Source organism: Cebus imitator, unplaced genomic scaffold (genome assembly GCF_001604975.1).
Source record: "Cebus imitator isolate Cc_AM_T3 unplaced genomic scaffold, Cebus_imitator-1.0 Scaffold83, whole genome shotgun sequence".
Classification (NCBI taxonomy): domain Eukaryota; kingdom Metazoa; phylum Chordata; class Mammalia; order Primates; family Cebidae; genus Cebus; species Cebus imitator.
The window spans coordinates 1,230,637-1,251,407 of NW_016107398.1; the positions used below are offsets into that span (position 1 = coordinate 1,230,637).

Here is a 20,771-nt window from a genome sequence, read left to right on the forward strand (position 1 = left end):
CCCTGTGCAAGTTACGTAGTTTCCCAGTTTGTAAAATAGAATAATGACAATATATACATTAGGTGTAAATAAGATAAGGCATGAAAATGTGTAGTACCACTCAAGAATCCTATTTCGACATTCCCTGCCTCTGTCCAATGGCTGTTTGTAGCAACTCCTGACACACTTCTCACTTTTTCTGACCTGGACCACCCCCTCTTCTTGTCACTGCCCAATTTTCCAAATTCTTGGCTTTGTCCCTCAACTCCAGTCTTATTTCTCACTTTTGGTTGTCAAGTCCTGCTCTGGATCACTTGCTGTATGTATAACTTGGGGTATAATACTGTCCCTCCCTAACAGTACCTGTAATCATTTCCTAGGGCTGCTGTAACAAATTACCACAAACCGGGTGATTTAAAACAACAGAAAATTATTAAATCCAAAATCAAGGTGTCAGCAGGCCATGCTCCTTCTGAAGGCTCTCAGGAAGAATCCTTCTTTGCCTCTTTCAGCTTCTGGTGGTGACTGGCAATCCTCAGTGTTCCTTGGCTTACAGCTGCATCAGTCCAAATCTCTGCCACTTGTCATCATGTGACCTTCCCTCTGTGGTCTGTGTCTTCACATGGCCTTCTTACAAAGACACCAGTAATTGGTTTTAGGGCCCACCTTAATCTAGTATCACCTCATCTTAACTGATTACATCTTCAAATATCCTACTTCCAAATACAGTAACATCCTGGAGTTCCAGGTGGATATGTATTTTGGGGACCTGCTTTTCAACCCAGTATAGTACCCAATTTCCCTTTGATAATTATCTGTCCCTTTGCTGCTCTCCCACAGGGGAAGTCTAAAGGCCCCTCCCACCAGATCTTTCCTCCCCTCAGCCAGCATGATAAACATCTGACCTCACCTCAGGTGGGATGTTTAGGGAGGTGATTAGATCATGAGGCCTCAGCTTTCTGTCTGAGCACCCTGAATCTAGAAGCTAGTGATAACAGGGTTGAAAAAGAAGTTTGGAATTGAAGGTTCACTGCTATGTTTCCATAATCTAAAACTGCAAGTGGCAAAGTATTTGTTGAATAGAAGAATAACATATTCAGAGTGGGGAACCACTCTGAATGCTGGCCCTTTAAGTCTTTAGCTGTGCGCATTCCTGCCTAAAGTTCATAAATTGGCTACTTGTTTTCTGCATTTTGTGCTGCTCTAGACCTAGGGTTCGCAAACTTTCTCTAAAGGTCCAGACAATAAACATTAGGCTTTGCAGGCAATATGGTTTCTGTTATAAAACTACTCAACTCTGCCATTACAATGTGCAAACAAATGGATGTGGCTGTGTTCCAATAAAAACTTTGTTAAAAATCGGGTGGCAGGTTAGATTTCACTTCAAGGGCCACCCAATCCCTGCTCTAGACAAACAGTGTTCTTTATGCTTCCTTCCCTATTATTCCCTATTCATCCTTCCCCACTCGTAGCCACTAGAAACTCATTAAGGATGCCACATTTTCCTGACAAAGGTGCACCTACATTGGGAACACAATTTGGCATTTGCTGAATGGATAGGTTAGTTCTCAAGAGTGAGAACTGAGGGCCTCCAAAAATACACAGAAAGCTCCCACAAGGGCAATGCCCAGAGGAGATGTTAGGGGGTCCTAGAACCCTAGATTGGAAGAGCCACCAATGTGCAACTCTGGCCTGGGAAAGTAGCAGGCAAGTGATTCCAACTCATGAGAGCTACAGCATGGGCTGTGTCCAACAAAGCCATGGGGCTGGGCCATCTTAATGCTCAATGCCCAACTTCTGCCTCCATGTATCTAGAAGGTGGATATTGAGTCAAAGAAGATTATTCTCAACTCTTGAGACTTAATGTTGTTTGCCTTGTTGGGTTTTGAACTTGGGATCTGTTTCTTCATTCATATTTCTCCCTTTTGGAATGGCAATATCTATTCTATGTCTGCCCTGCTATATTTTGAAATCGCATAGCTTGCTTTCACAGGCTCACAGCTAGAGAGAAATTTGTCTCAGGATGAAATATACCTTGAGTTTCACCCATATCTGATTTAAATATTTAAATGAGTCTTTGCACTTTATACTTAAATTGATGCTGGAGTGAGTTAAGACTTTGGGAGTTTTGGGGATGGAATCAATGTATTTTGCATGTGAGAGGGACATAAATTTTGGAAGGCCAGGGGTGGAATCCTATGGTTTGAATATTTGTGTCTCCTCCAAATTCAAATGTTGCAATATTAATCCCCAAGGTGATTAGGAGGTGGGGTGTTTTACAAGGTTATTAGATTATCAGGGCAGAACCCTCTACAGGGATTAGTGCCCTCATCAAAAAGGCCCAAAGGAGCACATTTACCTTTTCTCCTAGCTGAAAGCACAGTAAGAAGTCAGCAGTGTGCAACTCAGGAGAATCTGTGACCATGCTGGCACTCTGATTTGGACTTCTCAGCCTCCAGAACTGTGAGAAATGACTGTTGTTTAAAAGCCACTCAGTCTATGATATTTTCTTACAGCAATCAAATGAAATAAAACATACTCCTTCTCAACTCCCAAATGCTCCTTTAAGATGATTATTGTTTTGTTTGTGTTTTAGAAACAGGATATTGCTTGGTTGCTCAGGCTGAAGTACAGTGGCATAATCACAGCTCACCATAACCCCAAACTCCTGGGGTCAAGTGATCCACCTGCCTCAGGCTTCCTGAGTAGCTGGGACTACAGGAATGCACAAGCATACCTGGCTAATTTTTTATTTTTGTTTTGTTAGAGAAAGGGTGTCACTATGTAGCCCAGGTTTAAAATGATCATTGTTAATTGTATAATGCTCCTAGTCCCTTCTCAAGATGCCAATGTTGTTAAACTGGTTGATTCCCTCACAGGACAGTGCATTTTATTACTTAGACCAAATTCCATCTATCCCAACTGCTGCCTGTCTTAAAAATGTATTCTTCCTCTGTAAGTTACACTTTATTTCTAATTATGGCCTTCAATTTTTTTTTATTTGAAGAGGCTCTTGTTGAAACCTTTCTATATTTGTAATGACCTATTTCCTGCTCATCAGCCACAGGTCAACTAACCTGGATGCATATTTCTTTTGCTACATTTCCTAATGACCACCTACTAACCCATCTATCTCATCATATCGATTCACTAATTCCTCCCCCTAAAACAAAGCACTGTACAGAAAACAAAAAATATAGCCTTCACATATATTGCTCCTGTGAATCAAAAGGCAAAATCTTTGCTTTGGTCTGTACAGGAGAGATCTCTGGGACAGCTTCCAATGTGTCAGGGGGCAGAGCAAAGCTTTCGGTGGCTGACAATGGACACTAGGGAAACACAATACAAGTCAGATGCAGAACTCCTCCAACAGGTGACTTTGGCTCAGGGGCTCCCCACCAACCTGGCAGAACATTTCTTTGAACTGTACCATAGTCTGAGGCTCTCTCTATTCAATCCTTCCATCCTTCTATCCTTCCTCAGGTATCAGATCTGCATTGTGGTCTGAAGAATTCCTACCTTCCCCTGCTCCTTTGCCCATTATATCTTTTGCAAGTCTAATCCTATCTACTTCTCAGGAGACCCTAATTAATGATTTGACACCCTTTCAACATACACACAATCCCTGCACTACCAAAAAAAAAAAAAAAAAAATCCTGAAGATCACTTTCTAGAGCCATCTAGAAGTAATCAGTCCTGTGACATTCTGCTTCCACTTATTCCCTCCATTTGGCTCTATTCTTCACTTCCAGCAACAGACACAGGGACCTAGAGTACACAATGGAAAATGTGCTATATTCCTACTGACACCCCGGCTACCTCTCATAGCTGACAATAGGAATCTATGAACTAGATGTACATATAAAACTGTGGATAGATCTTAAAATAGCACGGAATGAAAAAGAATCAATAAAATTTATAGCATGATACCACTTACAAAAATTAAAAATAGACACACAAATAACACTGCCTGTTTTTCAAAGATAAATACATAACTAAAAGTATGTAGGAAGCATTAAATATGGTTGGGATAAGGGTGGGGCTGGATAAAAAAAAACTGAGAAAAAATAAGAGAAGACTCTTGTATAGACTAGTGATGATGATGTACTTCGACCTGAGAAATATAATCAACGTTATAAGCCTAAGGTCTAAAGGACAAAAAAGAAAAGAGGAAGAGAGGAAAGACTTCTCCAGCAAAGAACTGGTGAGCTCTCTAAGGAATTAAGACTACCATCCTGCTTAAATTCACTATCCCCAATCTGCTGCCTTACAGCTAAATACAAATATATCTAAAACAGAGGGAATGCCTTCTTAAAATTCCATTCTGGCTGCCTTTTAAGAAAAGCCTGTCTATTAATTATATATAAACAAATCATGAACAAAGATTATTATGTTTTTTAGATAGACCCACTAGAAATAGCATTCTGTTGGTTTAATTAAAACTTTACTTCAGAACAACCCCTAACTTTTAATTTGATCTTAATATATATTCATTGCTAGGCATCAATAACAACAGGACCTTTATTGATGACTTTATAAGCACCATATAATTATTTCTTCCAGTGCCAAAGCAAACCCTAAGTAGTGCTGCATTTGTGATTTTTATGTTGTATCAAATTTAAATGTGAAACAGTAAATTTTTACAGATAAAATCATTAGCTGAAAAGTACTCATTTACATAAGGATCAAATGTCTACACAAATACATACATCGAATTAGCATTTAAAACCTCCAGACTTGGTTCTCTGGAAGTAAAGGCACTATTACAAAGGAGAATTGAAATTAGATGTCTCCACAGTTCTCTACCAATAAGAATAGGACTGTTTTGAAAACCAAATTTAACAATCTATTTAAAAGGTTCTAATTAACAAATAATTATGTAATTCAAGATTTTCTTATTTGGGTCTGTAAAGTCACCTCTCTATTTTGTTAAAATCAGTGATTCTTTATTTCAGGATGTGATACAGTAAATTTACTATAATTAGTGGTAACAACTCTTTCCAATTGTTTTCAGATTCAAGATGCCTTTACCCATAAATAAACATTTAAATTAATATGGTTTGGCCTTTGTCTAGGAGTATGATTAGAGATGAATGAAATGAAATCTTATTTCAATTTGATGATTACTTAATTTGCTTGACTCTTTAGCAGTTTCAATTTCCAACCTTTTTTGTTCAGACATGAAACTGTATAATAAAGCTGCTTTAAAGTGAGAAAAGGAGATTAACAAAAATGATCACTCTTTTTGTATTGCTTCTATGGCTTTTAACTGTAAGCATCTTTTGCTTCAAATAACATTTCAAATATGTGAACAACAGGTGATTCTTTTAAGATTTACCCTGTGGAAAAAGGCTTTATTTTGGCAAGTCACCAATGGTTATTAAGTCTACAACTATGCAAGAACTCAGACTCAACTGCTGACCGGCCAGATCCTTGAGCTTCACCTAGAATAATAACAATCTTAAAACTATTTGTTTATATCATGTACAGAAAACTGTTAGCTCTCTCACAGTCTTCTACTGCTCAGGAAAATCCCAACAGATTTCTAAAATTGTACTTTGATAATGTCTATACTTTCATCCAAGAGCTAGACCCCCCCAAAATAAGAAACTTAGTGTAGATAACTCACTCAACTGGTATATGATCAAATTTCTATGTCTAAAAGTATAGAAATCTCCACTATTATGTTCTAATTAAGTCTTTATATTATTCTATGAAGAAAATTTCCCCAAAGACAAGTCACCTTGTTCAACTACATTTTCAGAGAAGATAATAATAAAAGTAAAAACTATGAATCTGACTTTTCTGGCATTAGTTTGAAAATCATAAGCCACAAATATTTTAAATAGCATATTTCTAATCATCTATTAATGACAGAAACAATTTTCTGTGAAATAAGAACGTGGAGGGAAAACCAATTTTTCTATATATTTATGTATCTTTACAAACGGTCTATATTACAGATAAAGTTAATTGAATAAAAACAAATATGCTGAAATTTTTGACAATTGTTAAATGAAAATATTTCTAAAATCTTAACTTTTTTTCTTGGGAAAGCAGTTTAAAACTGTAGTCTATTTAATGAGGTGGCCATCTGGTGACAGAAAAGAGCACTACAGACAATATTTTGCATTAACTGAACATCACAACTATTCTATACAAACCGACTGAACCACATAAAAGAGAGCAATACTGTCCAAAAAAAACCGTAATGCAAGTTACACATGCAATTTAAAATTCTTCTAACAGCCGCATTTTCAAAATAGAAACAATAATTTTAACAATTTTTTTTATTTAACCCAATGTATCAAAAATAGTATTTCAACATGTAATCAATGTGAAGTTTAATAACGAAAGAGTTTCCTTTTTTCATACTAAGCATTCAAATTTCAATGCGTACCTTACAGCACAGGTCAATTCGGACTAGCCACATTTCAAGCCATCACAGGCCCCGCGTGTCTGGGTAGCGGCAAGCACTCAACTGGACTGCGCAGATCTAGAGAACGACACGAGACCTGCGGTTGCTCTGGTTTGCCTTTTACTAAGTTCATTTCTCAGTCTCTCTGCCCACTCTGAAAAGTCTGCCCTGTCCCTACTTTTAATTCTACTTTATTTTGTAAATAACCGTTGCCTCCTGAACATTTTGGAATGCTTAAAAGGCACTCAAAAGACTGTCCGAGAACGCCTCGAAGACCCTCGGAAGGTCCCTCTCTTCTCCGGACCGCACTGGGCGTTAGTTTGCCCGCGCGGTCCTTCCACTCGGCTTGCCGGGCGCACAGCGGCTTCTGGCTGCGGTCAGCTACCTTCCCCGGAGGCGGTGGTCGCTGGCCGCGGGAAGGATGCCGCGCTAGGGGTCGGGGCTCGTCCTGGCTGTCCTGCCGCCTTGTGACGTCACAGCGCCATGCCCTCGGGGTTCAGGGCCAGAGAGGCTCCGGGCTTCCAGGACCCGAGAGCCAAAGATATTCAATGGGAGAGAGTGGAACTGGAGGAGGCAATGAATAGATCCCCGCCATCTAGCCAATAACGCGTTGCTTTCCGTCACGTTCCGTGAACCGGCGAAGGCAACTGAAAAGCTGAGCTCACGTACAGAGAAGCCCGCGAAGGAGAAGCTCCCGCCGTTTCCCAGGAGCCCCAGCGGGGTCTTCCGGTTGGACCCCTGCCTCTGCTGATTGGTTGGAGGTCGCCACCACGTGATGCAGACCCGGGTCAGCCTCCGCTTTCCCCGCCCCGTTTATCCCCCTCCTCACCCGGAGGTCGCCTGAGGCGGAGAGCAGGTTACCTCGGCAACCGCGCCAGGCAGTCTGTACACACCAGGCCCGGGGCGGGAGAGGGTTTCCTGCCTGCTGCTGCAAGACAGGGATCGGGAAGTCGGAGTGGACTCTGACTTGAATCGGATTGCCCCGGAATCCATCCAGTCTCTGTGATAAGGTGAGAATCCGTCACCTGGCGGCCTTCGGTCGTACATCACCTGTAAGCAGAGCCCCGGGAGTCTTTCGTCTCCTCTTTTTCCTTCCAAGCCATACCAAGAAGACGCCAATGAAGCAAAGTCTAGGGAACCCCATAATGGTGCAATGAAGATGGTAATGATGAAAGACAGTGAGGTGGCTTTATTGAGGCAGTCAGGGTACTAGAACAAAGCTCAAGAGAAAGAAAGGGAGGGTGGCCTACAGCCAGCTATGCATCCTTTACTGCACCGGCTAAGGTTCTAGGCTGGGAGAGCCAAGTGCTCCCTGACCAAACCTGACACTGCTCATCTAGAGAGTGAAGTGGGGTTATTTGGACCATCAGTGATAACTGATGGATTCTGATCCTTTTATACCCAAGCGAGGAAATAATTTGACCCATACAGGACTTCTACTGTGCAGAAAAAAAAGTAGTTTTCTCAGAATGACACCCTACCCAACTCTCATGGCAGACAGAAACATTATCCTTTGTACTCTGATTGTCATTGTACCTCTGGTCATGGAGAACAATTATGTCTTTAAATTATACCATATGCCTGTGGCATGACAACCCATTAAACAAAATTTTTTTAACACCTAGCATGTGCCAGGCAATAAACCTGTAACAGGTTCATAGTTTCTGCCCTCAATGAACATGTAACCTAGTAGGGAAGAAAGGCCTGTAAACACTGCATTACAGTGTGACAAGTACTATACATAGAGTATGTGCAAGCCTTAACCAGAGTCACAAGAAAGAGAATGCTTATAACACTACCAGAGAGAATGAAAGTCTTCACAGAGAAGATCCTTGATTTAAATCCTTAGGGAAGTATGGAATATGCCATACAGCCAAAGGAAAAGGACATTTTAGGGAGAGGACGCATGCCATCCGGTTCCAGAGAACAATAGTTGTAGCCTGAACCTCTGTGGAGGTTGTGGTTGATGAGCCTGTGAGGTAGGCAGGAGTCAGAGCATGGAAACCATGAATATCTTCCAAAGGGGTATAGCATGAGCAACTTTACCGTTCAGGAGACTGTCACAGTAATGTAGAGGATGGACTTAAGGGAAGACAGACTACAGGGAGGACATCAGTTAAGGTAAAGTGATGAGGATGTGAACCAAGGCAGAATTGGAGTAAGGAGGAAAAAAATGTAATAAGACATTTAAGAGGTATATGCAGAAGGATTGAATGAACCTAGGGTGATAGAGTCAAAGATTGGTTGAGGATAATAGCTTAACCAATAAAAAGGTGGTAGTGTTATTTCAAGAGAAGGCATACATTGGGAGAAGCAGGCTGGTTGGAAAATATAATGGGTTCAGTTTTGAACACACTGAATTTGGGATGCCTGTGGCACATTCAGATGGAGCTTTTTCATGTGGGCAGTTGGATTTTTTTTTTTTTTTTTTTTTTTTTTTGCACAGAAGAAGATAAGGATTTTTCACCATGAAGAAAACAATTGGTTTGAAAAGCACAAAGTAAGTTTGAAATGACAAGTAGAGAGAAGCCAAGGAGAAAGATGAACCAAAGTAGAAAAAGGAGAGAGTTATCAGCATTGTAAAATGCCATGTCAGGCTCAAGTTGAGAACTGAAACATGTCCACTGTCTTTGGCACTTGGAAGGTTATTGTTGACCTCGGTAAAAAGATGCTGTAGTAGCTTGAGGTGTGTCCTCAGTCCCGATGGCAGTGAATCCAGGACTGAATGTAGGAAGTGACGTGTTGCTAAGGATTATCTAAAAGCTTCACCATAACAGTATCTAAACCCAGCTATTTTTAGAAGAACATGGAGAGACTTTTTTAAGATAGGAAAGACCTCATATTTATATACAAAATAAAAGAGACCCTTGAAAAGGAAATATGGGAATAAATGAAAAAGGAAAATTTGACAGCAATACTCCAGAAAAGACAGATAAGGATGGGATCAATACATAGAAAAAGGGATTTGTTTTGGACAAAAGGAAGAACTCCTACTAAGAGAGGAGTCGGAAGGGAAAGAAATACATCTTTGAGGGGAAGGAAATAAGGAATGTGCATTTGATGGCATCTCTGTTCTCTATGAAAAGGGGGTCAGGATCTCTTTTGAGACAGAGAGAGACCTTGAAAAAAGTGGTAAAAGTTTAGTCGGTAATGTAATGAATCTTGAGTCTCTAGTCCTGCTCTCTTAGGAGAGGAAGTTGAGGAAAATATAAAACATTTGTTGCTAAAGATCTAACCGAAGTTAGAGACCATGCATTTGCAGTAACTTCAACTCCATGCTGGTTAGGTAAAATTTTCCAGTAGCAATACAAAGTGGAAAGATTAATCCAAGATTTGCAGTGTGAAGTGTAAAAGCCATAGAAGTTCCTGATGGCTTCTGGTTTTGTGGAGGAACTAGAGAAGACCTTCAGCCTCTTAAACAGTCCCTAAATTAATCTTTATAATGTAACCTTAATCAAAATCCCAACTGAATTTTTTTAACTAAATACAAAATAATCATAAATTTTATTTGGAAAAATAAACATGGAAGAATATCCAGGAAACTGCCAAAAAAAGAACATGAGATAGGAATTTACAACATAAATCACAGTAATTAAAACAGGTACTGGTGCAGGAATAGACAGAGCTAAGGAAAAACACAGATTAGAAAGTCCAAAATTAGGCCCCAGTGTATGTGATCATTGTTTAACAAAGAGAACGATTTAATTCCTTCTGGAATAGATATCTTGGATAGAGACAAGGTAACCTAGAACACCATTTGGTGAATTTGGAGCTTCGAAGGGAAGCCTTTGTCCTTTGTGTGGGGGCGGGCAGCTAATCTATCCTTTGTTATTCACAGACTTTAATCCAGAATATAAGGGTTTCTCTTCCAATAAGTAGAGGTGCTGCAAAACACTTTTTTAACTTGGTGCACCATTCAAATAAACTTAGAGAGGTAGGACTATGGCCTGCATCTATGAATGGGCCTTTGATGGAGTCTCCAAATTCTTTCAGGTTGAGTTCTTGACTAGCTTCTCTTGCGGCCTCTGCTGTAACATCCTGAGGTTGTCCAAGAATGGGGTAAAGTTGCAATTGCCAATGGGAAGCAGAGAGGGAATGCACAGCACAGCATTTCCTTCAATATAGACCATTCATCTAACCACTGTCACCACTGCCACTACTACTGCCCTACTTCAATCTCCATCCTTTCCCACTTATATTATTACAACTGCCCATTAACTAGTCTCCCTGCTTTTGCTCCAAACCCTGTAATCTACTTTAAACAGAGTACCCAGAGTGATCTTTTTCAATACTTATTACAGTTCATGTTACTCTTCCACTCCAAATCCTCATATAGCTTTTCATCTTACTCATAATAAAATCCAAAATTCTTACAAAGGTCTACAAGATAGCACATGATTTGGCCCTGAAATACCTCTCTGACCTCACATCCTCCCAGTATTTATTTATATCAATGTACTCCAGACACATAATTTTCTTCGCTATTCTGAAAACATGCCAAGTATACGCTTACCACTGCCACCTTTTTTTTTTTTTTCTCCAGATTCCCTCATGGCTCACACTCACACTCCCTTATTTCCTTCATTTCTTTGCCATGATTTCACCTTATCATCTTATAAGGTCCTACTCTTCTCCTTCCTCCCACCCCTGTCATTCTCTGTCTGGGGTTCTGTCTTTGCCTTCAATATGAATATTAACAAATGAATGAATGAACAGAGTCCGGTGTATTAGGATAATTTGCTGACTGTATTTTTCTTTGTGGTGCTAGATTCCCTTCCCTCCCTTCCCTCCTTCTTGACTCACTGTCTTAGTCCATTTCATGCTGCTGTAATAAAATACCTCAAAGTGGGAAATTTAAAAACAACAGAAATTTATTTCTCATTGTTCTGGAGGCTAAGAAGTCCACAATCAAGGCATCAGCATCTGGTGTCTGCTACCAAGATGATGCCTTGAAGTCTGCCTCCTCTGGAGGGAAGGAACAGTATGTACTCACATGGTAAAGTCAGAAGGGCAAAAAAGCAATGAACTTCCTCCATCAAGCCCTTGAAACGAGCAGCTAATGGGCACCTAATGCCATTTGGAAGGGGAGGAACTCCCATGACCAAATTACCTCTTAAGGGCCCACTATTAGTACTATCACATTGACAACACCTGAAGTTGGAAGGGGACACATTCAAACCATAGCACGCAGCATGGTAGGACAATGTCTCCAGTTTACAAAGCATGAGTAGAAATACAGACTTGTGTGCAGTATTCTGGTACATTTCTCAAAGTCCTTTGATTTGGTCCCTTATATATGATACACAACTACCCCTTTCCCAACCACTGCTGCTCTGAGTTTGAAGATTTTTTTAGAATATTTTTGTGAAGCTTCTTTTCCTGGTACCTTGAATTTTGGTCTGTAATACGGTTTCACTGTGTCCCCACCCAAAATCTCGTCTTGAATTGTAATAATCCCCACATGTCAAGGGCAAGACCAGGTGGAGATAATTGAATCATGGGGACAGTTTCCCTCTTACTGTTCTTGTGATAGCGAGTGAATTCTCACAAGATGTGATGGTTCTACAAGGGGCTTCCCCCTTCACTCAGCTCTCATTCTGTCTCCTGCTGCCATGTGAAGACGGACGTATTTGCCTCCCCTTCTGCCATGATTATGTTTCTGAGGCCTCCCCAGCCATGTGAAACTGTGAGTCAATTAAACCTCTTTCCTTTATAAATTACCCAGTCTCTGGCATGCCTTTATTAGCAGTGTGAAAACAGACTCTGGTTTGTGTTGATGAGCTTTTTTCTCAATCTGATGTTGTCTGTGTCATATTTAAAAGACCTTTCTCAATATTTCTGGCAATTATTGCTCTTTTTGTAGCATTGCTGTTTTCTTTTCTTATTTTCCTATTTCTGTAGTCATTCTCATGGGATTTGGGGAGGGCAGATAGGTAAATACGTGGACTCAAATCATCATCTTTTTTTCTTAACATTTTAATGTATGTATATGCCAGCACAGGTACATAATTTTGCATAAATGAATAAAATAAGCATATAAATGCTTTTAAAATAGAAATATAAGTAGAATATCATTAAAGTGTAGCATATATACAGAAGTCACACACATCTTAAGTATCTAATTTTATTTTCAAATTGAACATAACCAGCACCTAGATCAAAAAATACATCAATATGAGCACTCTAGAAGCCCTTCTTTTTTCCTCCTCTTAGTTGCTCTTCCCTAAAAGGTAGCCAGTATCCTAACTTCTAATGCTACAGTTTGTTTAAAAATATTACATAAATTGAGTCATACAGTATTACTCATTGTATGTCTCTTCTTTTGTTCATTTGTTTCTGTGAATCTCACTCATGTTGCAAATAATAATAGTTGTTTCTTTCTCATTTCACTTTTAGGTAGAAACCACAAAGAAATTTGTGGCTATGACCTATATGAAAAAATGTTCAGAGAAGCACTATTGAACCCCCAACTGGAAACACTCCTAATGTGTACCCATAGTAGAAATAATAAATAAATATCTATATATTCATACTAGGCAATTATAAACATGCTTTTTAAAAAGTATAGTTTCTTCTTTTCCATTTTTGCCTAGATCTATCCCCATCCAGCTTTACATTTATACTCTATCCACAGCGGCTTTCACCTGCATCTAAGGCAACTCATGTTAACAACTTTGTATGTATCTTTCTGTATTTTGTATTTTCTCCTGACACTAATCATGCATGCACATTCATTTACATATATATACATGTATACACACATGCCTATGGGGGAGTTGTTACTGTAAAAAGTGATTATACTGTATACCATTTTCTACATCTCACTTTGTCAGGTCATTATATTAAAAGCAGTATTCTTATATTTTTTAGATAGAATATATCAGGAATAATATACTACAAATATTAAAAATTATGAAAGTTGGATTAACTTTTATTGAAGCTACTTGAGTATTAATTGGTTCATATTCTCTAGAATGAAGGAGAAGTTGGATTTTTTTTAAATAAACATGTATTACTATGCCAAGCATGTTGCTAAGCCCTAACGATTCTTCTCTTTGCAGTCTAAGTATACTTAGAGAAGTGTGTTCACTTTTAGACACAGCAGTGTAATACAAAGGACAACCAGAGCCTGTTCAAAGAAACATGAGTATCTAGTGAGAGAACTAACAACTTAAACTGGGAATAAGGTAAGAGTGTAGGTGAGAGATGACCATTTTCTTCAAGTATTAAAGGCTTATCGTGTGGAAAAAAAGTTATACTTGTTTTAGGACCAAGGAGGTATACTGAGAACAGAAGGGAAGGAATTAGGAGAGAGAGATTTAAAATCAGAATACAAAATAACCTTCTAACAGAAAACTCCCTCAAAGTTTATACAGATACTTGGTAATGTACTATGCGAAGATTTCAAACTACAGTTAAGCGGTTCAACCTCAGTAGCTTTAAAGTCTGTTTCAACTTGGAATGACAATGACTTTAATATTTTATCATTTTTTTCATTTCCTTAACAGTTATAATATTATGATCATTATTTTTAATGGAAGATGATTGAAAGTGAAAACCTAAACCAAGAAGAAATAATTAAAGAACTGGTGAGTCAAAGTTAAATTTCTTTTTAACAACATTTTCAATAATATATAATGGAAAGTTTTTATGCTCCTTTCTAGAGCTGGAAGGATTACTTAGTGATTTCTTCTATCCAGTGACTTTTGGAAGCAGAGAATAATCATATATGTGATATAACTCTTCTGAGATTACAAAAATGGCATCAGCACAATTGACAATGTATAATTTCTAATAGTAAAAGTCATTTTTAAATTATTTAAAATAGGTAATGACCAAATTTCTTTTTTTAAAAACAGTGTTTGTGCAATGGCTTATCTTATGAGATGGTTCGACAAGAAGGATCAGATACATCAAAGTTGGAAATGTTTTTCTCAGGGTATCCACATATAGTCGGACTATCATTATTTCCTAATTTAACAAGTCTTACAATTGTTGCTCAAGATATAAAAGAAATTTCTGGATTAGAGACTTGTTTACAACTTAAAGAACTTTGGATTGCTGAGTGCTGCATAGAGGTAAGTGTAAACATAAAACCTTACATGGAATATTTTATTCTAAATTCTTTGGCTTTAGAAAAATAATTCATTGAAATATATGCATAAGGCATGGGTTAAGACAGATAAATGAGCAAAGGATAGAAACTGATTTGTACAAAGGAAAAAGTAAAAATAGAGAATTAAAACGTAAACATATTCTTCTTTTTAGTAATCAAAGCAAATCAAATCAAAACAGCATGTTACTGGTATAAAACAGACACATAGACCAATGGAACAGAATAAAGAACCCAGAAATAAGGCCACACACCTACACCTATCTGATCTTCAACAAAGCTGACAAAAACAAGCAATGGTGAAAGGACCTTCTATTCAATATGTGGTATGGAGATAACTGGATAGCCATATGCAAAAGATTGAAACTGTACCTCTTCCTTATACCATATACAAAATTAAACTCAAGATGGAGTAAGGACTTAAATGTAAAACCCAATGTAAAAACCCTGGAACACGACCTAGGCAATATCATTCTGGAAATACATGTGGCTAACAAACATAAGAAAAAAAGTTTAAAATGACTGATCGTTAGAGAAATGCAAATCAATGAGGTACCGTCTCACACTAGTGAGAATGGCTATTATTAAAAGGTCAAAAAAAAACAGATGCTGGCAAGATTGTGGAGAAAAAGGAATGCTTATACAGTGTTAGTAGAAACGTAAATTAGTTCAACCATTGTAGAAAACAGTGTGATGATTCCTCAAAGACCTAAAAACAGAAATACCACTCAACCCAGCAATTCCATACTGGGTATATACCTAAAGGAATATAAATCATTCTATTATAAAGACACATGGATGTGTTTGTTCATTACAGCAGTGTTAACTAGCAAAAACATGGAATCAACCTAAATGCCCATCAGTGGTAGACTGGATAAAGAAACTGTGGTACATATATACCATGGAATACTGTGTAGCCATAAAAAAGAACAAGATAATGTGCTTTGCAGGAACATGGATGGAGCTGGAGGCCAGTGACCTTAGCAAACTAACACAGGAACAGAAAACCAAATACCACATGTTCTCACTTAGAAGTGGGAGCTAAATGATGAGAACACATTAACACATAGAGGGGAACAACAGACTCTGGGGCCTACCAAAAGGTGGAGGGTGGGAGAAGGATCAAGAAAAATAACTAATGGGTACTCTGCTTAATACCTGAGTGACAAAATAGTCTGTATAACAAACCCCCATGACATATGTTTACCTAAATAACAAACCTGTATATGTATCCCTGAACTTAAAACTTCAATAAATAAATAAATTGATGTGTGCAAAGGAAAAAAACAGAAATAAGGAATTAAAACATAAACATATTCTACTTTTTAGTAATCAAATCAAATCATAGCCAATATTACTTAGTAATAAAATTGGTCCACTGAGACACCATTGGTTGTGTTGAAATTATAACATCTATTTTGAAAAGAAATACTGAAAAACATAAGAGCCATCATAGAAATGTACAGTGCATAAGTCTTGACTTAAAAGGCCCTACTCTAAGATTTTATCCTAGAAAAGTAACTCAGCAGCAGGAAACAACCATACCCATGAAACTACTTGTTGCAGCATTATTTATAACTAAAAATTTGAAACATAAATGTGCCACACATCAGGTAATTTTTCAGAAAATTATAACCTTAATGAAATATTTCATAATTATTAAATGTTATAATTTGAAGGATTATGAAAGCATTGTAGTTTTAATTTAAAAAGAGTCCCACAAAATTGTATGTGCATTAAGATTATAATGTGCTTACATGGTTATAATCATAACCATATAATCATTTCTATATGGTTATTATCATAAACATATAGAAATATATGATCATATGTGATATATACATGATTATAATCATAACCATATAGAAATAGATGTAGAGTTGATTAGAATTTAAAAGAACGTGCAAAATTGAAAATAGTTGTATTTAAATGGAAAACATGGAATATATTTTTTTCTTTTAAAACAGTTCATTTTGCTGGATATCGATTTTGCAATAAAATGTGATATTTAAAAGAAAATATACTTAGAAGTCTACTTAATTGGAAGGATTAATAACAAATCATAAGCTAACACTGTTCAGTCTCCTTTTCTTTTACAGAAAATTGAAGGTCTTCAAGAATGTAGAAATTTGGAGAAACTATATTTATATTTTAATAAAATTTCCAAAATAGAAAATTTAGAGAAATTAATCAAATTGAAGATTCTTTGGCTGAATCACAATACAATTAAAAATATTGAGGTAAGACAATAATTTCAATTATCTATAGGTAAAGCCAGTTACTATTGTGGAGTTTAAACCACATTGTTCAAGATCATATTGTGGTTAAAGGCCAAAATATTGATGACAAGTGCAATTATTGTCACAAAGAACTAACATGTGTATAGCATTTTATAATGTACAGAGGGCTTTGTATATATTACTTTCTTTACCCTCTACAAGCCTAAGCGGTAAGGCATTGTTATTCTTTCTTTGAAGATTTAAAAGAAAGAGGTTTAGAGAAGTTGCATAACTTACCTAAGATTATAAATATACTCTGTGTGACGTATTCTTTTTCCTCCTACTCCTGCTCTTTTCCTCTCCATTCCTCTCCCTGTTCCCTTCTCCAATAATTCTAAGTTCCAGTATAGAGAACAAAGGTGGCTTCTTGGAGGCAGTCATTTCCTTCTGTGCTTCTGAAGCACAAAGTACCCTGTGCCCAGAGCACCTGAGAACTAACCAGATTAATCAGAGATGATTTGTAAATGTCAATTTTAATTATTTGTTTTAAATTGTATCTTTAAATTTTTAGGGTTTGCAAACATTGAAGAATTTAAAAGATCTCAACCTTGCTGGAAATCTAATAAACAGCATTGGTATGTACTATTTCATTTGGAATCTGAGATAATGCTGTAATAATTTTTTATCAATATAAAAAGTACATGCTTAGATTTTTTTCTTATAGGCTTTTTTCTATGATATCTTTGCAAAGCATTTTTAAACCTGTAAAAATGTTACTCATTAATTAGTGGTTACTAATTATACAGTGGTACCACTAGTCTATTTATATGCAAGAAATGATGGCTGCATACAACTCAGAAATATGACAGAATATGAACAGAGGTAAAATAATTATTTTTTTTTTCATCTTATCTTTTAAAGGTCGATGTCTTGACCCCAATGAACAATTGGAAAGATTAAACCTTTCTGGTAACCAAATATGTTGTTTCAAGGTATGTTTAAGTGGAATAATTACTTTTTATTTATCATCCTGGATGATGAACCATTGTGTTGCAGAAACTATACTAAAACGTCTCCTATTAAGGAATAAGTTTATTATTTTGGGCTGATACTCCAGAAAATTTGAAAGTCATCTGACTACACTGGCCTTAATGATCTGACACTATTAAAACCAAACAAATAACTATTTATCTGGATCTTAGGATACCATTTTCTCTTAGTTTTTTGTTTTTTGTTTTTGTTTTTTTTTTTATCTTTCTGCCTACATCTCTTCAGTTACTGTTCTTTCATCCTCTCCTAGCATCTAGGATATGGTCTGCCCTTAGTCAATACTGAGATCTTTTCTCATCTCTGTCTGCATTCATTCTCTAAATAATCTTATCATGCCTTAAGACTTTAAATGCCCTTTATCTACTGATTACTCTAAACTAGTACCTTTACTTTCCTTGACAACTCTCCAAAACTGCAGACATGTCTTAACACAAACTAATTTTCCCTCTAGCAGACCTTCTCCTGTGGTCTTCCTCATCTCCCTAAATGGAGTCTCCATTCTTCCAGTAACTTAAGCCAAAATCCTTATAGTCATTTGTGTCTCTTCTTATTCCTTCATACCCTCATCCAACCCATTAACAAATACTGTTGCTTCCACCTTAAGAATATGTCCAGAGTCTGATCACTTCTTACCACCTGCATCACTACCAAGCTGATTCAAGACACTATCATCTCTAACCTGCATTAATGAAAAAAAAGCTTCCTGAAAGTTTTTCCTGTGTTTGTCCTTTCCCTACTATAAATTTGATCTCCACACAGAAGCTTGATGGAGCCTTTAAAAATTTGTCAGATTAAAAATCACTCTTCTGCTTAAAACCCTCCCTTGGCTTCTTATCTGTTTCAGAGTAAAAGACGTTTTTATAATGGGCCATGAGACTACCCAGTCTAGCCCCGACCACCCACCTACCTGTCTCTTTGACGGCAGTTTCTACCACTCCTTTGTTTGTGCAATTTAGCCACACTTGTCTGAATATACCTAGCACACTCATCCTAAGGCGCTTGTACTTGCTGGAATATTCTTTCCTCATATACCTCCATGGCTCATTTCCTCATTTATTTCAGGTCTTTGTCAAAATGTTATGTTCTAAGTGACACCTTTCCTTCTCAATTTAGGTGTAATAGGAAAACCCTCAAAACCCTCCCCAACCTGCAGCACTCCCTATCACACTGCTGCTGTTTTATTTTTCCTCTTAGCACATCCCTTACTAGAATACAAGCTCTCTGAGTACGGGAACTTTGCCTGTTCTCTTCACTGCTATATCCACAATCCTTAAAACAGTGTTGGACATGTAGTAAATCTCAATAAACTGTCAAGAACATGAATGAAAGAGAAACAACCAAATAAAGGGACTTAATGTTTATCACATAAATGTTGGTTAAAATGTGACATTTATAATTTTGACAGTGTAAGATTGAAGGTTCATATTCAAACACATCATCTAGAAAATATTGAAGAAAGATAGGTAAATTTACTATAGAAATAATTTCGAGTTCATCAGTATTAAAGTAGGCATTATTTTACTCAGGCAAAAATATAAAAAGACCAAAAAGCTATGGAATGAGGCAGATTAAGTCCCTTAAAAAGAAATGTAAACAAAATTATATTAGTCAAATTCAAGAGGAAATATTTGATAAGAACTTTGAAGTATCAACGGAATTTGAACAAGCATTGTGGAAGGATTTTCTGGGTAGTAGAGAGCAGGCATTCTAAGAAGGGGAAGACAATATGTATGAAGGCATGGAAGTAAGAAATCAAGGAGTATATTTGAATAACATCAGCATTGTCATTTGACTGGAATATAGAGTATATATAGCAATATTGGAAGTTAACCTTAAAAAGGTCAATTGGGTCTCAAATATGGACTGTATTTTATAGACAACAGAGAGCTGTAAAATTTTTTAGCAAGAAAGTGATATGATAAGAAATATCCTTTAGGGATAGTGATCTGTAGTTAGTGTTTATTGACTTGGAGCAGCTAGAAGAAGAAAACTCAGTCAGGAGGTTACAGGAATAATCTAAATGAGATATTAGGAGAACATGAAGTGGAGTGTTAACAGAAAAAAGAAAAGAAGAAAGAAGAGAAGAAGGAGGAAGAGGAGCAGGAGGAAAGATAAAGAAGAAATAGATGTAAGAGACATTATGGTTGTTGAATTTGCAGAATTTTAATGTGAGGAGCTAGAGAGTCCAAAATGAATCGGTGATTACAGTTCTTAAAAAGCTAAAAAAATATACACATTAGAAAAAAAATGGCTATTTTGGTGTAGGTGAGGGGAAGATAATGTGTCTGGTTCTGGATATGTTGAGTTTAGAGTACGAGTGGAGCCATCCAGGTAAAGAACTGCACATGCAACACTGAGAAATGGGGAAAGAGTAGTCATACTTATAATCTTGGCATAACAAGCAAGAGTGTGAAGTGATGCTTAGGGCCATGGCAAATTATCTCTCCCAACATTGAGACCATCAGATAAGGGATCAGATTAAACATGTGGAAAGTAGAAATAAGCCATGATAGAAACCAGAGACACTCAGAGGGTGGTAACAGTTGTGACAGGCACAGGCAGTAAGATAGATCGATAAGGTGTGTGCGTGTGTGTGTGTGTGTGTGTGTGTGTGTGTGTGTGTACGCGCGCGCGCATGCGCGCACTTACTAATGCACGTGAACGCATGTGTATCTTTCCCCTTCTAGTTCTGCTAGCTTAAGATACTACACTAAATCTTTAAATCATACTTACTATATGGAAATCCTAAATTTCAGTCTGGTAAATATATTGTAAAATTAAGATAAACAAACAAAAAACCTGTGAAATTATTCTTACTATTAAGAAAGCTCTTTTAAATCAATTAGAAATAAATAACCTAAGTCACCCAGTAAAAGAAAGGATAAGTAAGCAGGTAATTTATAGAATTGAACTCCACATGACATAAAAAAATTTTCAATCCTACTAAAAATGAGTAAAATGAAAAATAAAACATGATATAAGGCCAGGCAGG

The 20,771-nt window shown here is 37.1% G+C and overlaps 2 protein-coding genes across 2 annotated transcripts in view; one reads left to right on the top strand and one right to left on the bottom strand.

Annotated features, from left to right (window-relative positions):
* RTN1 (reticulon 1) overlaps window positions 1-20,771 on the bottom strand; it is a 470,076-nt gene that overhangs the window by 306,442 nt on the left and 142,863 nt on the right. The window lies entirely within an intron of this gene.
* LRRC9 (leucine rich repeat containing 9) overlaps window positions 7,214-20,771 on the top strand; it is a 131,565-nt gene continuing 118,007 nt past the window's right edge. The window contains exons 1-7 of the mRNA XM_037740475.1: window positions 7,214-7,407; window positions 13,459-13,584; window positions 13,906-13,986; window positions 14,257-14,475; window positions 16,610-16,750; window positions 17,301-17,364; window positions 17,651-17,721. Coding sequence (XP_037596403.1) covers window positions 13,939-13,986; window positions 14,257-14,475; window positions 16,610-16,750; window positions 17,301-17,364; window positions 17,651-17,721 — 543 coding nt within the window. The 5' untranslated portion in view covers window positions 7,214-7,407; window positions 13,459-13,584; window positions 13,906-13,938. The remainder of the gene's footprint in view (window positions 7,408-13,458; window positions 13,585-13,905; window positions 13,987-14,256; window positions 14,476-16,609; window positions 16,751-17,300; window positions 17,365-17,650; window positions 17,722-20,771) is intronic.